Genomic DNA, 18,384 nt, shown 5'->3' on the forward strand with positions numbered 1-18,384 from the left:
GTTTGGACATAAATCTCATAAAAGCATATTTTTCCTCTGTATTTTTTTTAAAAACTATAACCCTTGTGTGTTCCTCTATTTGTACATAGGCCAGGAGCCAGATGGAGCTGGCTAGGGTGCTTGGATGTTAGAGGGAGCAATTCATTTGTATAGCAAAAGAGTCTGCCATCCAAAGCATTTCTGGAATTGAATGTGAGCACAGAGGAATATTGTACCTGCTGGCTTCAGACACCAAATCCTGTTTGTATCTAACTGCACTGTGCAATTGTAGAACACTATATTATTAAAGACAGTAGATTGTGTGTGTGTGTGTGTGTGTGTTTCTTTCTCTCTTATTTGTGCCACAAATCGGTGTGATGCCCAGTGAATGTTGAGTGATTCTGCTCTAGAGTGTAAATTTGACTGTATCAATGCTTTGCATATGGCAAAATGTTTTTTTTTGATCAGATACATACATCAATTCTGGTTGACCCCCCGTGTACACATGCGAATGTTCTTGACAATCCACATATAGTTTTGAAAATCATAAATTATATAAAAATGCATAATCAGCAGCTTTGAGGGTGTTAAGCACACACACAAAAAACGCATAAAGATACTCTAGTATCTTTCATCATTCAGATTTGAAATATTGGTTGATCTGATTTTCTCAAGCCAGTTTTAAACCTCTGAGACTGCAAGTTATATTAGTAGTTGAGAAATAACATGGAAACACCATATATTGTTCAGTTTTGTCAAAACTTTAGCAGTTGAGTGTTCTTTTCAGTTGGGGAAGACCCTGCTTGCTCTTCACTTCAGAGACAGTTTCCCATTTGTGCCCACTTTACCAGGTCACCTCAATGCACCCCCCCGCCCCCCCGCTGAGTATAGGAACCCCCTTTGGGTGTGTCAGCCTCTTCTAGGTAAAAGCTAAGACCTTCTGATTTCCCAATTTTCCCATTACACATTTCCAAAATGCAGTTGGCATCAGCGGAGCACAGATGGTGTCTTGGCACCGTTGGGCGAGGGGCTTCCCTGGCACGTGTTGGTTGCTGTGTTGATGTCCACTGGAGATCACTGATTGGATCTTTCTGTCCCAGTTCAGGGCAGCCTGAGTGTGGTTGGCTTGGTCCTGGCCCTGTGTTTGTGGATGTGCACTGCTGAATTTAGTGACCAGTCAGTCCCTTTGGCTGTCCTCTTGGCAAAGGCCATCACCTATTCTGGCTCCCATGGCACCTCTTGTTTTATTTAGGTTCCCTGAAGCTGGCTGTGACATTCTTTTGGTAAATAGGTAGAGAAAATGTGCAGTGATTTTCGGGCATTGTTGCTCCTGTGAAGGGGAATCCCTGGTGGCTCAGTGGTAAGGAATTTGCCTGCAATACAGGAGATGTGGGTTCAATTCCTGGGTCAGGAAGATCCCCTGGGGGAGGGCATGGCAACTCACTCCAGTGTTCTCAACTGAGAAATCCCATGGACAGAGGCGTCTGGTGGGCTGCAGTCCATGGGGTCCCAAGAGCTGGACACTACTGGGTGACTAACACATACACAAACCACCACCGCCACTACAGGGAAGAATCCCTCTGGTTAGTTCTAGTCAGACCCTCATTCATTTCTAAGCCTTGTTCTTTTATCTTCTCAGACTCTGATTGTGTAATGGTTTCTGGGGAGCATGACTCATTTAGGTAGAAAAATGAAAAACACATCATTCTAATAAAAAAACCCAATTATCTCATCAAAGAAAATTGCACTGGATTGAGTTAAAAAGACAAGAAAGACTTTATTCAAGTCTATAGCAATGGGGGTCAAGACTTCTGCAGTAGGGGAGAGAGAGGCAACTGTTGAAATCAAGATGGGGGGATTTTTAAGCACTGAGCTGAGCTAATGGAAAAGTACTGGAGAACATTAGGGGACCCTGGTCAGTGTGCTTAGGGCATTTGTGTCTGCTAATTGGTGCTTGTGGAAGTTAGGCTCCTGCCCTCCCTGCAGAGGCTGGGAGATAGGGGTCTATCTTTCTTGATTATATTTCAGAGGGATGACTAAGATTCTTGAGAAAGACATTCTTGGGTTGTAAAACTGTAAATAGGCTTCATGAAGATTTCCATTTTAAGGGACAGAGAAATAATTTACAGTGGCAACTTCCCTAAATTAAATGCTCTGAGAAAAAGGGAGGGTGGGTTCTATGGTCAGAGGAAAAAAAACTGTCTAAAGTTTAGTCAGGCTGTGGGGGACATTAAGGCTGTCTTGGCCACAAACATCACTAATAATTTTTCCTGTTGCCTGTGAAAGAAAAGTTTCCACGATAAATTACACTTAAAAAGGAATAAATAATGGAATTAAATAAAATATGTGTATTTAATACTAAATTCAACAAACACCTAAGCCTAGAGGTAAACATATCTTATTCATTGGGGTTATAATGCTGTTTTAATGTTGTAGCATTTTCTCAAATTGGGAAAATATTAAATGATTTAATCAATGAAATTTCTAGAATTGGTTTTGCACTTTTTTTTAAACCTCTTTTGATTATACTGTGTCCTAGTATTGCTGGCTTTTCCAATCATTATGTGGAAATGATGTCTGTTGGGTACAAGAGAGTGCCTTCAGTTTCTTGACCCAGGAGTGATATGAGGACATTTGGCTCATGACAGCTTATCATCTCTCTCTGGCCGGGGAAGATAAAAAAAAAAAGGTAGGAAGCAAAAATGGTTTTTCAGTCTCTGGGATATTGTCAGTATGCTCTATCTGATGCATGAGGTCATTTACTGAAATGATCTGCCTCACTGTAGTAGACCTAAACCGAAACTTTTAGAAAAGTATTATAATGGTCTTAGAAAGCAAGACATGGGCAAATCCTGATTACCATCTGAATTTTCAGACATCATATGCTCAGAGTGATTTTTCCAAAACTACTAATTTGAGTGAAATAAAACTGGCTGTAGTGGAATTAAAGCACAGAATCTGGCATTTTTGTAATTTTATTCTAGTCTTCTAAGATGAAATTTGGCTGTCCCCAAATTTGCACATCAAATATACCAATCAAAATGCCTGAGCAGAGAAAGGATGTAAATATTTACTGATCAATCCACTGAATTATTAAAGACTTCAGAAATGTTTGATCTGGCAATGCAAGAAGTAGGGCTGAAAGTCGGCCTGCCAATTTGCTGGGAGGAAAAATTGATCAATAGCAAAGCACTAAAACCTAGGAGAATTTAGTAAGGTATTATTAATTTAGAACCTTGCTGGGGAAATAAAGTGAAAAGCATCTCTTTTTTTTATTGTATCAAAAAAGCTGAAAACAGAGCAATAAATACATCTAGGAAATCATAGTTCACAAGTGATTAAACTAGCTACCTTTGGGGTGATTGGTAGACATTGTGTGTATGTATGTGCATGCCTGTGTGTGTGTGGATGTATGTCTCAGCCGAGTGCTTTAAGTTTTCTCTTTGAGCACCTCATTGAAAATGCCATTTTGCAGAGAGAAGTGTCTTGGGCTCCTATTTAGTTTTAGCTTTCACCGCTAGGTATAATACATTCAGATTTTGTATATAAATTTATACAGTCTTACTACTTTCATTACAGATTTACTTAATTCCTTTATGCATTAAATAGTTGTTAAGCTCCTACTATGTGTCAGGCAGTGTGCTAGACACATAGAGTCTATCTTTGAACAAAACAGGCAAAGACTGTAGGCCTCATTGAGCTTATATTCTAATAGGGAAGATAAATGATAAAGAAATATAGTGAATAAGAAATTATGTATAAATATGTTAGTGTCTGGAGAAGGCAATGGCACCCCACTCCAGTACTCTTGCCTGGAAAATCCCATGAATGGAGGAGCCTGGTAGGCTGCAGTCCATGGGGTCGCAAAGAGTCGGACACGACTGAGCGACTTCACTTTCACTTTCACTTTCATGCGTTGGAGAAGGAAATGGCAACCCACTCCAGTATTCTTGCCTGGAGAATCCCAGGGATTGGGGAGCCTGGTGGGCTGCTGTCTATGGGGTCGCACAGAGTCGGACACGATTGAAGTGACTTAGCAGCAGTAGCAGCAGCATGTCAGTGTCTGGCCAAAAAAAAAAAAAAAAGGAAAACTGGTTTGGATGAAGTGGTTTGGAGCAGGACTGCTGGGTGGAAGAAATTTTAATAGAGAAGGTCAGGAGAGACAAGCTTGAATGAGAGCGTCATATCTGAGCAGAGCACTCCTGGCAGAGAGGATAGCTTATCACAGGGTGGGATGGGAGATGGGAGAATGACATTTGCTTGGAGAATCTCGAGGAGGCCGTTATTGATGGAGGCTCCTGATCTGGAAAGGCAGATCTGGGGTGGGAGCCTTGCAAGGGAGGCAGGTCACGTGAGGAATCTGGTGGCTGTGCAGTGATGACTTTGCCTTCCACCGTGTGTGGAAGTTAGTGTAGTGTTTTGAGCACAGAAATAACTTAAACCTGTTGTGTAGAGGGTGGAGTCCTGCTGAGCCAAGGGAGAAGCAGGGAGCCTTGTTAGCTTGCTATGGCGAGAATCCAGGCTGAACTAGAAAGGAGCCCCAGTGAAGATGGAGAAGTCCTCTGATTCTGCAGAGTTGAGTGATACCAGCAATATTTTTGTTGGTTTGGTAGTATGGTGAGAAAGAAAGAAAGGAGTCGAGCACAACTCTGTTTTTTTTTTTTTTTTTTTTTGGTCCCTAAAAATTGTTAAGAATGGAATTGTCATAAACTAGTTTGGGGAAGCATGTGAATAGAGTGGGGTTTGGGGGAAGAAAAGGCATTTGGGAAATGTTAAAGATACCAAGCAGTGAGTCTAATATCAGGGAAGAGTTCGGCGATGGAGATATAAACTAGGGAATTACTGGCACGTGATATTTTTAAGTCCTTGAGGCCAAGAGGGGCCATCCAGGGGTGGATGAAGATGGAAAAGACGCAGGGTGAAGGACTGAGCCCTGGAGCATCTCAGCCTTGAGAGGGAAGAGATAAAAGGAAAAACCATCACTGGAGATAGAGACGGAGCAACAAACAAACTAAGAAGAGGGACTTCCCCGAGGGTCCAGTGGTTAAGACTCTGCAGGGGCTGTGGGTTTGATCCCTGGTGGGGGAAGTAAGATCCCACATGGCACATGATGTGGCTAAAAAATTTGAAAAATAAACAAACTAAGAAGAAGGTTAAGAGAATGAGCTTTTGAGGAAATTATGTGAACAAAGAAAATCAGGGCATTGGGAGTAGTTGAATGTCTCAGATGTCGCTGACAGGCCAAGTGGTAGTCAGACCATTTGATTTAGCAATACAGAATTCTTTGGTAACCTTGACAAGAGCAGCTTGAGTTAAGTGACGTGGACTGAAAGTCTAATTGACACTGGCCTAAGAAAGGATGAGATCAGAAACATTGTAAAGAATGTGTATGGACATTGTACTTGAATTAATGTATTATCTTAATAGAAAAAATAGAATGGAATCAAGAGAAGATTTTTTTTCCTTTTAAAATGGGGAAAATAACAGCATGCATGTATATTAGTGGGATCCATTAAGGAGGAAAAAATAATGAAGACAAGAGTGAAGAATTGCTGGTGCCGTGGCCTGAGTGGATTCAGCACAAGTGGAAGGGGCTGCCCAATGGCTCATGTGCAAGGAGATAAGCCAGTCCATCCTAAAGGAAATCCACCTGAATATTCACTGGAAGGACTGATGCTGAAGCTGAAGCTCCTCCAATACTTTGGCCACCTGACGCAAAGAACTGACTCATTGGAAAAGACCCTGATGCTGAGGAAGATTTAATGCAAAAGAAAGGGGTGGCAGAGGATGAGATGGTTAGATGGACATGAGTTTGAGCGAACTCCAGGAGATGGTGAAGGACAGGGAAGCCTGGTGTGCTGCAGTCCATGGGGTCGCAAAGAGTCGGACACGACTGAGCGATCAACGGCACCTGGAAAGTGCGGGGCTGCCCTGCGGGCCCAGCGGGACTCGGGATGCTGACTGTGCCATCAGAACTGCCTCTAGCGTCATCTGTCCAGTCTGCTTGGGTCTTTGCTGCTTCACCCAGGTTTTCCTCGACCATTGCTCCTGCAACTTGATGCCTAATTCCCATCCTGTCCGCTTTTGCAGCAGAAAAGAGAGTTGTTCTCTAACCGTCTTCGTAAAATCCAGGAATTGCCCTGCTGGCTAGGCTAGCTGGCCTGCCCCTGCTGTGACAATCTCTGCAGGCAGGGGCAGCTGGGCCAAAATTCAGGAGTAAACGTGCGGCAAGACGAGCCAGGCACGGAGCATCAATAGAGTTGTGTTTCTTCCAGCAAAAAGAACAACACTGGTAGAATACAGAGCTTGATAAGGTTCTCAGTGGTGGCCCCAGGACACTGCAGACCATTTAAGGGAGCCAGACAAATACTGACACATCTTTTTTCTGATCCTTTTACCTTATTGTAATTCACTGTCAAGATCAAAATGATCCCGGCCAGTTTCCACTTGTGGGGAAATCTAGATGAAATCTCATGTGAAAAAAATAACCTTAGAGGAAAATTTCCTCTATGAGAGTTTTAATTAAGCCAGTTACTTTGTGGAAGTGTAGATGCCCTAACGGTGGCTAGGGTTGTTATTGAACTGTGTTCCCTTCTGTCTTGTGTCCTTGAGCACCTGTGTCCTTCTGTGCTTTAAATCTTGAGAAATATGGCTTGCCCTTTCCTGTGTTCCAACCTTTACAAAGTCGACAAGCTCTGTGACACGTCACCTTCACTGATGACCATCAGCAGTGGCAGTCATGCCATTTTTAATATTAGTAGGGGATAGATGAGATTCTTTTCTATATTTTAAGGTTCCAACCAAGAGTACTTTATCTTCAGTTTTTCTTTCACTTCTATGAAATTGTAAAATGTTCCTCCATGTCCTGAACTAAATATTGATGCTACCTAGTAGATGGAATATGAGGGTCTTAAACATAATTCAGCCAGCTAGTTATTTATATTTAAATAACACTGAATATACTATTTGAATATGTTATTGGGATAGAATATACCACCCTGGGGCAATGATAGTTGTATAATTATTTCAAGGTTAAAGAATGAAAAAGGAGGAGATTTTTAAAATGAGATTCTAATAGATTAAAATCATTTTAAAAATAATTTTTCATCTATACTAAAAATTTGGGTTATTTTACTTAGCTTCTGTAAATCTCTTTTTTAAATAAAGTTACATTTGAAAAGAGATGTTAAAAGATTTCATCTCACCAGATAATTTTAATAATCCAGTTTAATATTGTGCATAAAATTTCTAGTGACTTAGCATACAGTAGGCACCAGATAATATTTAGTTTGCTTTTCTTTCTTGACAGTTCATAGCAACATATATTATAGAAGCCAGTTCTTTAGGAACCTGATGTTTAAAAGCAGGAGGCAGCAGGCACAAGAGATGCTGTATTTTGTGGTCATTCAGTAACTAAATTTTTTCAAAGCTCAACTTTACTGTGATGGTAACTCTTTGGAGTTGATAGCAGTAATAATTGTTTTATGGTTCAAAAAGTAACAGCTCTGATATACTCACATGCTTGCTGTGTGTGAGAGAAATCAATAGGCACTTGTGCTTTTTAAATTTAAATCTCATAGCAGTACTACAGTGCTTTAATGTAAAAGTCTCATCAATGAGTGGAAGGGTTTTAAGTGTGAAATTTCAGGCTGTGATACGAAGATGCAAGAAGTGTTTCTGTTTGAATAAATTTATGACATTTTATTATGCCAAGTCTCAGTAATGAGACCAAGGCAGGAGAAAAAGGAGGGTGGAATAGGAGGAGGACTGTGATGTGGGGAAGGAGAGAATGGAGGGACAAGACTCTGTCTTGTCAATTAAGCGTCAGTAACACTCCAGTACTCTTGCCTGGCAAATCCCATGGACGGAGGAGCCTGGTGGGCTGCAATCCATGGGGTCGCTAGGAGTTGGACATGACTGAGCGACTTCACTTTCACTTTTCACTTTCATGCATTGGAGAAGGAAATGGCAACCCACTCCAGTGTTCTTGCCTGGAGAATCCCAGGGACGGCGGAGCCTGGTGGGCTGCCGTCTATGGGGTCGCACAGAGTTGGACATGACTGATGCGACTTAGCAGCAGCAGCAGCAACCTTGGAATGCTTGGTGTTCAGGGGCAAAGAATCCACCTGGCAATGCGGGAGGCCTCCGCCTGGGGTAGCTCAGCCTCGGCTGCAGCTGCACTTTCATTTCATGTCACTTTTTTCCCTACATGTCATCATAGGCTGGCACGACTGAAGGATACTGAGTTCTATACTCATGTCTATATACCTGTGTCTGTGTACTTACATTTTCCACATTACTATTCAGCATTTGTTTTAAAATTAGAACCTTCAAAACTCCATCACACACTTCAGCGCTGCATGGTTTAAAACCCTGTTGCAATCTCAGGATTCCCTATGGCTGAATTATCCTGCTGACATTACTTGGTAAAGCCTGGGAGCATCTGAATTCCCATTACCTTATTGGTGTACCTCATTAATGACATCGCTTGATTAGCATATCAGTAGTACCTTTTCGCCACAGGTAAGAAATTGAAATGTTCAAGGTCAATTAACTGCAAATGTTTCAAGTCGGTTGGTGCAGCTCTAACGGTGAGTGATGCTGGGAAGAGGGAGCGGTCAGTGAGAGGCGCCTTGTGCTCCTGATGAGAATTGATGATCCAATTTTCACTCACTGGAATCACGCTGATTCTTTTTTTTTCCCCCTCTCACTGCTTCTCTTACGTGTTTGTGTTTTAAATAGTGGTCTATAAAGGAGTGTCAAAAGTGCCACAGAAATATTATGCTACTCTGTATTAAAAATGTGCCTTCATGACTGACTTTAGACCGTTAAGATTAATTAGAAAGAGCAAGAAACAAAATGACTCAGTATTTTTCTCAAAGGTGTAAGGTAATGTAGATAAAATTCCAAACATAGAAACTCCAGGGAAAGATGATGGCTGGCTGGAGACACCTTGTCCGTTCTTTTCCCAACTTTTCTATGTAAAGAAAGAAGATAAAAAATGCAGAGAAAGTTGCAGCGTATCTGCAACTATGCCACTGATATTAACCAAGCACCCTTGGTAAACATCAGACCCCAGGAACTTTCAACTTGAAGACTTTTGATAGATCTGAGGCAGAACAGTAAAAATTAGATTGAACACTGGAGGGAAGTTTTTACCCATTCACCCCTCCCGTCATGTGTCCATACTTCAAAGATGTGGTCTGTTGTTAACTCTAGAGAGGGAAGATGACCCTACTGCCTGGTAGCCAAATCCTGAAATTCCCCAACCCTGGCTGCTGCTGTCTTTTCTACGTCCGTTATGACACATCCGCTTAGGTGTCATAACAGTAGGTGGGCGCACCACCAGGTCCTGGTTCAGAGCTTGGTGCGTCTTGCTGCTCTGCAGACTGGCGCAAGATGTTCAGAGCCTCTGTGTCTCAGCACGGTACCTGGAGAATTAAGCAACAGTGCCCTCACAGCGTGCCCAATGCAAAGTACTCACCGCATAAATACTAAGTAATACCACAGTAAAATAAGCGGGAAAGTTAGATGGAGTTTGATTACATTCTGAGAAATGAAATATGGTGAAGGTGTTGGCTTAGATTTTAAAATAATGCTATGAGAGCAGTTGGCAGTCAGGGTTCGACAGCTCCCTGAGCCATTTTTGGTCAGGTGTTCTTCAGAGCATTCAAAAGTAAGTTCTCTTCCACGTAGATAACAGAGTGCATGAGAGATGCCCTTTGTGGACAGCAAAGCCATGCCAGGTCAATGACACCAAGGCGCTCAGATTACAGCCAGGTCCCTTGTCTGCCCAGCACGCCTTCTTGCTTAAAACATAAGAGTTTTTCCCCATCACCTAAACATGGCAGGTGGTGCCCCAGAGAACTCTACTCATCCAGGTTACCAGCCCAAACCACACATTCTCCAAGGGCAAATACAGAGAAAAGTAAAAACACACCAGTAAAAGCTGCGCAATCTCTAAATATTTTGGGTCCCTAAGGAGAACATTGTACTTTCGATGTATAGAGTGAAAGACACTTTTGAACAATGATTCCCTCCAAGACAGAAGGAAATTTGAAAAGAAGCATCTAGTTCTAAAGACTATATATACCTGAATACAAGCAGGAGTTAGTGTGATGCTGTCAAGAGAGGACATTATAGGAATAGAATTCTTTTAAAAGATGCTGTCTTGACTCATTTTGAGGTCCTGACTAGAACCAGGTAGTTCCCCTTCTTGAGCAGCTGGTTGTGTCCAAACCCAACCCCTTCCCTCACACCCTCTGTGGCCACTGCACATCTGAACTGGTCTCGCTGGAGCCAGGTGCAGAGGCCTGGACACAGCCCCTGCTTCTGGAGCCCCTCAAATTAGCCAGTCCACAGGGAGCGCACACAAGCCAGCTAACTCCTCCCCGCTCGCCACGCATCAGCTGCCCCTTTCAGCCTCAACTAGTCATCCTCTCTGGGGCACCTTTCCCTCCATGGCTCTGCCTGGCAAGAACATGGAGGCCTGGCTGCCTGCCCTCCTCTTTGAAGCTGGGAGAAACACAGGGTTCTGCTTTTCCTTGCTCGGACTGTCACTGTGTTGTTTGCCACCCAAAAGATTTTTAAATCTTATTAAAGGAGGTTGTTCACACAGATGTCTCCCTTTAGGCTTCACAGTGCTATGTGCTGCACCATAATAGTAAATATTCATTGTGCATCTCTTTGTATTAGGGCCTGACTCAAGGTTTATAAAACAGGGCACAGATACCAAGAGTAATGCTTGAATAAAACTGTATATTTATTCTTGTTTTCAGTCACTAAATGTGTCCAACTCTTTGTGACCCCATGGACTGTAGCACGCCAGGCTCCTGTGTCTTCCACTTTCTCCCGGAGTTTGCTCAAAAACTGTATATAAATTAATGATAATCTCTATTTGAAATGTCAGAACTTATTCCTAGAGACTTCGGTCGAAGGCAGATGAATGGGGAAGAGGAAGCATGGACCAATATTCTTCTTTGGTTTATTATGCAACAGATACTGCATTGGAATATATGTCGCATAGTAGGTAATTATGGATTCAGAATAGGTTAAACCCTATTTAATGACTTTTATGGAGATTATATAATATTTACATAGCCAGCAATGTCAATATTATTTAAAGAAATTCTCTAAGTAAAGTGTTATTATAGTAAACTGGATATATAGTGAAATATCTTAACGAGACTTACAGTAGGTAATCACATCTGAAATTTTCTGGTATCCATTGGCTAAAACAAAACACAATAAATTCTCTTCTACCTGTATTTCCTTGAATATACCATAGACTTCCATTCTTTGCTTCTGAGTGCTCAAGCCCCGTCTCTTCTGGGGCTCTCCTGTCCCCTGTGGTATCACCACACCCCCATTCCCAGATAGGATACAACTAGTGATGTGTTGGAGAACTGGCTGGGGTCGGAGTGAGTACTGATGTGTAGAGTTTGCCAATGTTCATGGTTTAAATACTCCCACTATGGCCAATTGCAAAGATGGCTATGTTTAATAATCATCTTGTAGAATTCCTGAAAGTGTAATCATCTCTTGCCCGTTGCTGCAAGCCAGTTATCACTGGATAGAGCCCTCCATCACTTACTGTATTATTGTTCCCTGCACCTGCCTCCCCATTAACATTTCCCAGGTTGTGTTTCCAGCATGCTTTTCATGTCTGTTCCTCCTGTGTGTTGTGCTCTCCTCAGTTGTGTCTGACTCTTCGTGACCCATGGACTGTAGCCTGCCAGGCTCCTCTGTCCCTGAGATTCTCCAGGCGAGAATACTGGAGTGGGTTGCCATGCCCTCTTCCAGGGGATCTTCCCAACCCAGGGATCAAACCTGCGTCTCCTTTGTCTCCTGCATTGACAGTCAGATTCTTTACCATCTGAGCCACCAGGGAATAAGACTGTAAACAGAGTGAAGGCAGGAATGATCCCTAGACCATTCTCGTATTCTGGAGCTTAATGCTGTCCTTCTTTCTCTAAGGAGTCTAAACATGATTAGACATTAGAGGTCATTTCCAAGTTCCATGTTCGTTCGGTTCAGTTCAGTTCAGTCACTCAGTCATGTCTGACTCTTAGAAACCCCGTGAACCACAGCACCCCAGGCCTCCCTGTCCATCACCAACTCCCGGAGTCCATCCAGACCCATGTCCATTGAGTCAGTGATGCCATCCAACCGTCTCATCCTCTGTCGTCCCCTTCTCCTCCTGCCCTCAATCTTTCCCAGCATCAGGGTCTTTTCAAATGAGTCGGCTCTTCGTATGAGGTGGCCAAAGTATTGGAGTTTCAGCTTCAATGTCAGTCCTTCCAATGAACACCCAGGACTGATCTCCTTTAGGATGGGCTTGTTGGATCTCCTTCCAGTCCAAGGGACTCTCAAGAGTCTTCTCCAACACCACAGTTCAAAAGCATAAATTCTTCAGCACTCAGCTTTCTTTATAGTCCAACTCTCACATACATCCATACATGACCACTGGAAAAACCATAGCCTTGACTAGATGGACCTTTGTTGACAAAGTGATGTCTCTGCTTTTAATATGCTGTCTAGATTGGTCATAATTTTCCTTCCAAGGAGTAAGCGTCTTTTAATTTCATGACTGCAATCACCACCTGCAGTGATTTTGGAGCCCCCCAAAATAAAGTCTGACACTGTTTCCACTGTTTCCCCATCTATTTCCCATGAAGTGATGGGACCAGATGCCATGATCTTCGTTTTCTGAATATTGAGCTTTAAGCCAACTTTTTCACTCTCCTCTTTCACTTTCATCAAGAGGCCCTTTAGTTCCTCTTCACTTTCTGCCAGAAGGGTGGTGTCATCTGCATATCTGAGGTTATTGATATTTCTCCCAGCAATCTTGATTCCAGCTTGTGCTTCTTCCAGCCCAGCGTTTCTCATGATGTACTCTGTATATAAATTAAATAAGCAGGGTGACAATATACAGCCTTGACGTACTCCTTTTCCTATTTGGAACCAGTCTGTTGTTCCATGTCCACTTCTAACTGGTGCTTTCTGACCTGCATACAGATTTCTCAAGAGGCAGGTCAGGCGGTCTGGTATTCCTGTCTGTTTCAGAATTTTCCACAGTTTATTGTGATCCACACAATCAAAGGCTTTGGCATAGTCAATAAAGCAGAAATAGATGTTTTTCTGGAACTCTTCTTACTTTTTCGATGATTCAGCGAATGTTGGCAATTTGATCTCTGGTTCCTCTGCCTTACCTAAAACCAGCTTGAACATCAGGAAGTTCACCGTTCACGTATTGCTGAAGCCTGGCTTGGAGAATTTTGAGCATTACTTTACTAGCATGTGAGATGAGTGCAATTGAGTGGTAGTTTGAGCATTCTTTGGCATCGCCTTTCTTTGGGATTGGAATGAAAATTGACCCTTTCCAGTCCTGAGGCCACTGCTGAGTTTTCAAAATTTGCTGAGATATTGAGTGCAGCACTTTCACAGCATCATCTTTCAGGATTTGAAATAGCTCAACTGGAATTCCATCACCTCCACTAGCTTTGTTCGTAGTGATGCTTCCTAAGGCCCGCTTGAATCACATTCCAGGATGTCTGGCTCTAGGTAAGTGATCACACCATCGTGATTATCTGGGTCAGGAAGATTTTTTTGTATAGTTCTTCTGTGTATTCTTGCCTCCTCTTCTTAATATCTTCTGCTTCTGTTAGGTCCAGACCATTTCTGTCCTTTATCGAGCCTATCTTTGCATGAAATGTTCCCTTGGTAGCTCTAATTTTCTTGAAGAGATCCCTAGTTTTTCCCATTCTGTTATTTTCCTCTATTTTTTTGCGTTGATTGCTGTGAAAGGCTTTCTTATCTCTCCTTGCTGTTTTTTGGAACTCTGCATTCAGATGCTTATATCTTTTCTTTTCTCCATTGCTTTTCACTTCTCTTCTTTTCACAGCTATTTGTAAGGCCTCCTCAGAGAGCCATTTTGCTTTTTTGCATTTCTTTTTCTTGGGGATATTCTTGATCCCTGTCTCATGTACAGTGTCACAAACCTCATTCCATAGTTCATCAGGTACTCTGTCTATCAGATCTAGTCCCTTAAATCTATTTCTTACTTCCACTGTATAATCATAAGGGATTTGATTTAGGTCATACCTGAATGGTCTAGCGGTTTTCCCCACTTCTTCAGTTTCAGTCTGAATTTGGAATAAGGAGTTCATGATCTGAGCCACAGTCAGCTCCCGGTCTTGTTTTTGCTGACTGTATAGAGCTTCTCATCTTTGGCTGCAAAGAGTATAATCAATCTGATTTCGGTGTTGACCATCTGGTGATGTCCATGTGTAGAGTCTTCTCTTGTGTCGTTGGAAGAGGGTGTTTGCTGTGACCAGTGCATTCTCTTGGCAGAACTCTATTAGCTTTTGTCCTGCTTAATTCTGTACTCCAAGGCCAAATTTGCCTGTTACTCCAGGTATTTCTTGACTTCCTACTTTTGCATTCCAGTCCCCTATAACGAAAAGGACGTCTTTTTTGGTTGTTATTTCTAAAAGGTCTTGTAGATCTTCATAGAACTGTTAAACTTCAGCTTCTTCAGCATTCCTGGTCAGGGCGTAGACTTGGATTACTGTAATATTGAATAGTTTGCCTTGGAAACGAACTGAGATCATTCTTTCATTTTTGAGATTGCATCCAAGTACTGCATTTCCAAGTTCCATGTAGTTTGCAGGTAAATCACAGTATGAAGGCAAATTGTTACTCAGTCATGTGTGTGGGCACTGAACATACTAGTTCCATTTGTTGACATGGTTGTCTGCCTCTCAAATTAAGGACTTTAAACATACAGTGAGTTTAACCTCACTGAATTAGCTCTCCCAGTGTCGGATGGTTGTAACACCTAGAAATCAACATAATTAATATAGGCGCCATCCATTTACATTACATTCTTGTTTCTCTGTATTTTTTTTTTACCGTTATGGACAGTTTCACATTTTGGAAATTTGACTTTCTGAAGTTTCATAGAGGAATAGTCTTACTGGCATTGCTAGTTCATTAACAGATGAATTCATTAATGAATTCTTTGCTCATTTCTCCTCTTTCTCTTTTCACAAAAGGCGCTGGTGGCTGGTCTCCACTTGTGTCAAATAAATACCAGTGGTTGCAGATTGACCTTGGAGAGAGAATGGAGATCACTGCCGTGGCCACCCAAGGGGGATATGGGAGCTCCAACTGGGTGACCAGCTACCTCCTGATGTTCAGCGACAGCGGCAGGAACTGGAAGCAGTATCGCCAGGAGGACAGTATCTGGGTATGTTTTTTAACAGAATACGTGGCCTCTCAGAGGAGGAAGCACGGTCATTCCTACAGGCAGTTTAGGAATCTCTTAAACTTCGTTTAGAATCAGAATCTTTGGACTTGCTTAGAAAACATTTTCCAATGTATTAATATTCATTTTCCAATGAATATTGGAACATTTTTTGGTTTAATTTAATAAAATACTAAAAGTAACTTATTTCACAGAGTCCTCAGAAATTGAAGAAAAAAAATCTCATGAGTGCTCTAAATAGTGTGAAGATTAAAGAAAGAAACCAAGCCTATATAGAACATTTTTTGTTTAGTAACATAGTAGTTTTGCATTGCCTTTATTTAAGGTTGGTGAAAAGAATTTTTTTTGTTGTTCTGATGACTCTGAGAAATATTAATTAATATCTCTCTCTAGTATATAGAGGTTTATATATATAATATTTAGAATATTTATGTCTTATACACACATATATGATTTATATATAAACCTTTCTGTAGTCTTTTCAAGTGTTAAAATGCTGTGTTTTGTAGCACATCTGCTACAAGGGAGACTGACCAGGAGGCAGTTTGTAATAAAGTGAGTGGTATTTGTACCTGACTGAGTATACATGAATACCCAGTGGGAGAAGGGAGCTAAAGAAAGTTTGCTTGCTGGTGAAGAAAAGACTCCTCTTTTAGTATAGAAAAGTATTGGTTTGGATTTTATATGGGCCAGGGACAACATACTGCAATCAAAGAACTTTTTTTTTTTTTTTTTAATTTTCCTCTGACTGAGCTGCTGGAACCAGAGAAAATGAGTAAGTTAATGAAGCGTTGTTCTTAGCACACAGATAATTTGGAGGCCTGTTTGGGCACATAATGATAATTTTCTTTGATCAGTCAACGGCCTCTCTTTTGAAACTTCCTAGAACTCCATGAATACGTTGTAAACTCATTGAAGAAAGGGACTGTGATTTATTCACCTTTGTATCTCTGAAGCACTTGGTGACCATCCAATGCATGTTTATTGATGTAAGTTGAATTGTGAAAATGTAGCCCTGCTCTTTCTCTAGAGAGAACGACCGTTAGGCTGGAAGTTTGCTGTAAGCATTTTCAGAAAACCTGCCTTAAAATCCAAAGCAAGTTGAAGTTATGTATAAGAGCAAGAAAAATTGGATATTATGGTTGAATTAATCCCATGAAAACCATTCAAACTGGGGATAAATTAAACAATAATTATGAACCAATAGCTGGGAAAGCCTAACGAGGTATTTTTTTAACTAGGTGTTTGGATTATCTTTTACTCTTTTCTTCTAAATAAGCTTTGGATTTTAAACTAGATAGGTAGTGGCTAATATTTAGCTGTATTAAGTAAGATGTATATTTTTGATATTTTTTAAAGAGAAAGATTAACCGTGAAAATTAATTGTTTTTCATGGATCAAGCTTGAGGAAAGCCAAACCTGGACAGTAGTGTTTGTCTTTTTCACTTACCTTGTAAAAAGTGAGATGCTCATGGTACACTAGTGACATGAATGATATCCTTAACTAATCCAAACCAGTCAATGTAAAGACAGATGGTATCTATCACAGTTACTTGGCTTGGTAATATCGTTTTTAGACTCTGACTATGGTCAGAATGGACTAACAGAAGGACTGGACTATAATTTTGGACATGGTAAAGAAAGCAGATGGATAAGTGAACATCAAGATCAAAACTGAGACTTGCCGCTGATGCCATGACCACACATAAAATGGATAAGGTTATGGTGTAGGTAAAACAGCTTCAAATCTTCAAACATTGTCAATATATGTATAAACACACACGCGCCCGCGTGTACACACACACACACACACACACACACACTCATGCTGTCTGTCCATCCCAGGTAGGCTCATAGCTCTCTCTTTACTCCGTAATTACTCAGGTCCCTCCCTAAGGGAAGCCCCCCTCTGTGACTCTACAATAGCAATGCAGGCAAGATGAAGCATGGTGAATTGTAACCTGGTTCCAGGTTGCTTACAATGATCTGGCACCGATCACTTTAATGTGGGGTTTTTTGTTTAGCCAGAAACCAACTTTTAATTGATGTTCATAGAAAGGAATTTAACTCTGTCACATTTTGCACATCTGTATTTCCTTTTTTTTTTTTTTTTTTTACCCATTATAGGTAATGTATCCAAATTATATAAAACATGACAATTTTTTTAAGCACTTCACAGTCTGCTCCAGATGATACAAATAAATCTGTGTAAGAGAGTTAGGGAACCCATAAAGCATTATATGAGAATGTGATGGAAAGAGGAAGAAAAGGCAGTTGTTACAAGTTTAGAAACACATAAAATAAAACCCATCAACATGGATAGAAATGCTGCCTTGGGGATTCCTCATTCTCCTTCAATGCATTCTCTTCAAGCACTAGAGAGAGCAATGACTTCTGTACACCTGAAAGAATTCATCAAATGCCCTGCTGCTTCTTACAAATAATCTTTAAAAAACAAAGGCAAAATACTTTATTTGTTATCTTTATGGCCATGCATATACTTGATAGAACTGTAAATTTGAGATAGACATATTTTTTTAAAATTAATTTTTGGATAAAATTTATAGTCCAGTGCCCACAAATGTAATTTATACAAAGTACTCATTCTAGATGGCATATAAATATTTTGCAAAAAATAGAAAATGCAAACTGCTGAAATTGTTCCTCTCTAGGACAAAACAAAGTTTCTCAACATCATGGGCGAAAGACTTTTCAGCCAGTTTATTGTAAACGATCGGAAAAGGAAGTGTGAAGTATAATTTTCGCTCATCTAAGAACAATTTCTGGAATTTCATAAAACTAACATCTTAGAAATTATTTTAAGCAGATTAACAGGTGCAGGAACTTTACAGCTAAATTATACAAATTCTCTCTTTTACACTGCAAACTATAAGGGCAAGGGACGGGATGGTACTAATTTTATGAATTATTTAAGTAAATATGATTATTATGCACAATGAGGCTTCCCTGGTGGCTCAGACAGTAGAGAATTTGCCTGCAATGCAGGAGACTTGGATCTGATACCTAGATGCCCTGGAGAAAAAGAATGGCTACCCACTCCAGTATTCTTGCCCAGAGAGTTCCATGGACAGAGGAGCCTGGTAGGCTACAGTCCATGGAGTTGGAGTGTATTATGC

At 41.1% G+C, this 18,384-nt stretch overlaps 1 protein-coding gene across 1 annotated transcript in view; it reads left to right on the forward strand.

The window, feature by feature from the left end:
* CNTNAP4 (contactin associated protein family member 4) overlaps positions 1-18,384 on the forward strand; it is a 273,276-nt gene that overhangs the window by 75,969 nt on the left and 178,923 nt on the right. The window contains 1 exon segment of the mRNA XM_052655607.1: positions 15,036-15,229. Within this exon segment, the coding sequence (XP_052511567.1) occupies positions 15,036-15,229 (194 nt within the window).

Source organism: Budorcas taxicolor, chromosome 18, assembly GCF_023091745.1.
Source record: "Budorcas taxicolor isolate Tak-1 chromosome 18, Takin1.1, whole genome shotgun sequence".
Taxonomy (NCBI): domain Eukaryota; kingdom Metazoa; phylum Chordata; class Mammalia; order Artiodactyla; family Bovidae; genus Budorcas; species Budorcas taxicolor.